Source organism: Mus musculus, chromosome X (assembly GCF_000001635.26).
Source record: "Mus musculus strain C57BL/6J chromosome X, GRCm38.p6 C57BL/6J".
Lineage (NCBI taxonomy): Eukaryota > Metazoa > Chordata > Mammalia > Rodentia > Muridae > Mus > Mus musculus.
In genome coordinates, this window is record NC_000086.7 from 91,391,004 (window position 1) to 91,395,681 (window position 4,678).

Consider the following 4,678-nt stretch of genomic DNA (forward strand, 5'->3'; position numbering starts at 1 on the left):
TGAAAGAGGTTAAACAACAACAACAAAAAAAAAAAACCAAAAAAAAACAAAAAAAACAAAAAAAAACAAACAAACAAACAAACAAAAAAAAAGGTAAGGAAAAGAGAAATGAGGGAAATGAGATGCGGGGAAGTGTAAAGTGAAGACAGGGCAATGCAATCATGAACCAAGTTCACAAAAACATAGATGGAACTGTTATCTTTACTTTATACTGTAGTCCTGGGCATCTGTGCTGGACTGAGATTCACTCCATCTACTTCTTACCCATTGAGACCCTGATAAGAATTTGATCTTTTGCACCGTTTGGTTCACATTAAAAGGATGAAATCCTAGTTCTATTCAAAGTTAAGAAAAATAATTTGCCTGTGTTCTCTGGGAATTCCCCTCCCCCAGAACAACAACAACAAAACAAAGGAGATGGATTAGTTCAGCCCCTCCGCCCAGGGCTTCCCTTTAGATGATCAAAGCTCCTGAGGCGTGCTTCCAGGGCGGGTGACTGGTGACCGGAAGTGGATGATCTTAACTTCCTCTTTGAGGACGGATCAACCTGTACGATTAGGTTTGAGCCAAGAAGCATGGCCTTTACTCTGGTAAGAATCTTTCGCGGGAGATGACTAGATTAAAAACTATAACATCCCATGATAGTTTTCTAGATTCATAACCCACCCTGCCCTAGCGACGGCCGGGTCTCTGCCTTGTTCGTCAGAATTCCAGGATGCGGCAGTTAGGCCCAACTGCCATTAATGTGCCTTGTTCTTCCTTGGGAGGAAAGGTCTCAAATAGAGAGGTTCGGGGGTTCACAAAAAGGGAAAGTTAGATACAAAGAGTTTAAGAGGAGGCGAACTGGGAAAATTAAAGACTCTGCTGTATGTGTGGCAAAATACACAGAATTGTTCCCCAATGTACCATAGATTATGTCAAGGGTCAGATGGGCCTAAACGCTAAAATATTAGGCTTTGTCCTTTGAAAAAGAAGAGGTGGGAAATTAATGGATACCATTTCTGGAAAGGAAATGGAGTGTTGGGGGGGCATTACAAAAGCATAGGCATATTTTTTATATACTGAATTTTATCAGACATCGATGGTAAAGCTGGCCCCAATTTCCACCTAATTTTTCCTTATTAGTGCAAACTATAGTGCTAGCTTCAGAGCAGCAGAATAATGTGGGCATGAAGACGTAGTTAAAAATGAACATAAATGTTCATGGAGAACAAAATAGGACCCTGGTACAAGTCCTTCTTTCACCCTAGTCAGCTATTACTTGGATCGCCAGGCAATGGCCTAACAAACTGTGATTTTCTCCACAGATTTCTCAGGAAGCAGACTGAACAGGAGAACAGCAACAGGGTTTCAATCCAGAAAGGTGCCCAGAGAAAAGCGGCTTGTGGGTGGGGGTGGGGGTTTGTAAAGGGAACTTGCTTTCTACCTATGTTTACATAGTGTCATTCTCTCCCTCCTGAACTTTCTAGTATCGCTGTCCACTTACCCAGTACACCATGCCTAGAGGCAACAAGAGCAAGAGCCGATCCAGGGCCAAAAGGCAGCAGATGCGGGGAGAGAAGCCTAAACTCCAGGGTGCTCAGCCCACTGGGAAGGAGGAGGGGAAAGCAGCATCTCCTGCTCTTGACCAGGGAGATGGCCCCAGCTCCTCTGATAGAGGCACTGCTCAGGAGTCCCAGGAGGCTGCATCCCATATCTCTCCTGAGTTAAATGTGTCTCATCCAGTCCATGATGTTGGTGCTGAGGGTTCCTTTGCAGGTGTGGATGAGAGACGTGCAAATGTCTCCATTATAGCAGATGCCATCCAATGTGCACGCAGAGATCCTCTGACCAGGAAGGCCAGCAAGGTACTTCACTATCTGCTGGAGAAGTACCAAAAGGATGAGCAACCTGTAGAGGGAGAGATGCTGAAGCTGATAGGCAGGAAGTACAAGGTTCACTTCCCCCAGATCCTGGAGAAAGCCACCTATCAGCTAGAGCTCGTCTATGGTCTGGAGTTGAAGGTAGACAACCCTGCCACTCACTCCTATGTCCTTGTTAGCAAGCTACCCATCCTCCCTGGGGCAGATGTGGGTGGCAGGAGAGAATTGCCTAAGACAGGTCTCATCCTGACCATCCTGGGTATGATCTTCATGAAGGGCAACCGTGCCACTGAGGAAGAGGTCTGGCAGTTTCTCCACATGCAGGGGATATATCCTGGGAGGAGGCACTTAATTTTTGGGGAGCCCCGGAATTTCATCACCAAAGTGTTAGTTGAGCAAAATTATGTGGAGTACCGCCAGGTTCCTGGAAGTGATCCCCCAACTCATGAGTTCCTATGGGGTCCCAGAGCCCATGAGGAATCTACTTACAGGAAAGTTATGGATATTTTAGCTAAAATCAAGAGTGCCATTCCTAGTTACTATCCTCAACAGTATGAGGAGACTCTCAGTAACCAGGCTGAGAGAGCAGCAAGGAGAGATGAGGCTGGGGGTTTTCATGCTGCCAGGATTCCCTCACATGCCCAAGCTAGCAGCTCCTCCCACATTTAGCTAGCCATTGGTGATAGCTATCACTGTGCTCAAGACCAGCCAGTCTTCTGAGTAGTGGGGCATTTATGAGCAGTGGGAATACAGTAATACAATACCTTTTGTTATGCATGGAAAAAGTATACATACCTCTTTGTTACATTGTTAATATTCCTGTAACTGAAGATTAATTTGTTTTATATATGTTTCTTAATCCAATATCTGCTACGTTTACTGCTCTTTGTCAAGGGTAATATATTTAGCGTTTTAAAGTTATTGGAAAATCTTTACAAATGTCTTCTCAGTAAGTGTAAAACAAGACATGGGAAAAGGTTTCACAGAATGTGATGTGCTGCATTTGGTAAAACAAAGTGAAGTGATCAGTTCATCCCTGTCACTCTTGGTTTTGTCTTCAGTTCATAATTTTAATAGAAATAAACTTGGTTTCATTACCTTAGCGAACTCCTTAAGAAAATAAACGGATAAATTTAGCCTCATATCCAGTGTCTCTGTCATTTCATTATTTTCCCCAGTCATCCTTTGGACATCAGCTCTCTTTTATCAGCCATTAAATTATATTATTGTTTAAATGTTCCCATTCACTATTTGTTTTTTTATTATATATTTTCTTTATTTACATTTCAAATGTCCTCCCCTTTCCTGGTGTCCCCTCTGAAGATCCCCTATCCCTTCATCCTCCTTCTGCTCACCAACCCACCCACTCCAGCTTCCTTGCCCTGGCATTCCCCTACACTGGGGCATAGAGCCTTCACAGCGCCAAGAGCCTCTCCCTTGAACAACAGACCATGTTCACAGCTCTGGAAGTACAAGACAAAGGTAGAAATAGATCCAGTTCTTAAGAAATGTCACCATCAGGCTTGGAGAGACATAAGGAAGGAAGAGGGCTTGGAGAAAGGAAAGGAAGAAAAGAAGGATGAAGTGGTACAGTGAAAGTGAAAGAGAGAGAAATGGCCTTTTTGGTCATCAGTGGGAGGAGAGGACCTTGGTCGTGAGGATGTTCAATGCCCCACTGTAGGGGAATACCAGAGCAGGAAGACAGGAGAGGGTAGGTGGCTGGGGGAGCACCCTTATAGAGGCAGGGAGAGAGGAGATGGGACAGGGGGTTTCCAAAGGGGAGACCTGGAAAGGGGAAAATATTTTAAATGTAAGTAAATAAAATAATAATAATAATAATAATAATAATAATAATAATAATAAAAAACAAAAAAAGAAAACAACAACAACAACAAAACAATCCCAGCACCTGGGAAGTTCAAGGTTATCTTTTTGCTACAAAGCCTGGCCTAGAGATCCTGCCTCAAAATAAAATAATAAAACAGAAAATAAAAAGATGAGAGAGTGAGTGAATGGCTGAAAGAGATGTATTCTCTTTCTTTATATAGACAATACTTTTAAAATTGGGATCTACACTTAGAGTCATTGGAATCTAATTACTTTAAATGTTCTCCTTGTAATTCCATCACATTATTGAATAGATCATCACAAAAAAATGAAAAGGGTAACTTGTTGTGTACTATATATTTATGAATAACAATTAGAAACTATGCAAATGGAAGAGAAATGTCCACCTAGAAAGGAAGGGCAGTTTTCTACAATTCTCCTTCCACTGTTGTTGTGCTCAATACAGTTTTCAATGCAGGTAGTCTGTGCCTGTTCTTGCTCAGGAGTATCTGAAAAGTACAATAAGATATGTTATGTCTTAAGGAAAAAATGGTTGTAAAATGCAACATAACAAATGATAGTATTTTAAACAACAGTCAAAGTACTTTATGACTAAAATGACTAAAGCATATGTTTCATTATTCTTTCTCATCTCATTGAACTAAGCCATTAAAAAAGGATTTTAGGCTTCCACCAGTACATGCTCAACCTACAATCAGTCTCAGGTGCCTTCTAATCCTCCCAACCGCAGCAAGCACCCAGACTTCCCACATCCTTCCCTAGGGTCTAGCCTAGTGAAGAAAACTCATCTCTGCATTCATGCCCTTTCCTTAAATTGGTCAGATCTATCCAGGGCTCCCCAAGCAGTGCCCAGGGCTAGACAGACCATCCTCACCTCCAACATAGCAAATATCTAACCTTCTCCAGGGTACCCCATCCCTTGCCCTGACCTAGTCTAGTCACACCAGCCCACCCAGCAATCAACATCT

General features: G+C 42.6%; 1 protein-coding gene across 1 annotated transcript; it reads left to right on the forward strand.

Annotated features, from left to right (window-relative positions):
- Window positions 1-1,496: 1,496 nt before the first annotated feature.
- On the forward strand, window positions 1,497-2,531 carry Gm5072 (predicted gene 5072). The gene has a single exon (NM_001114678.1). It carries the CDS (start codon window positions 1,497-1,499, stop codon window positions 2,529-2,531), a length of 1,035 nt encoding a protein of 344 aa, NP_001108150.1.
- The last annotated feature ends 2,147 nt before the right edge of the window (window positions 2,532-4,678 follow it).

Bases quoted from the DNA above. Each gene is read 5' to 3' on its own strand.
- Gm5072 (NM_001114678.1), top strand. From the start codon at position 1,497: ATGCCTAGAGGCAACAAGAGCAAGAGCCGATCCAGGGCCAAAAGGCAG.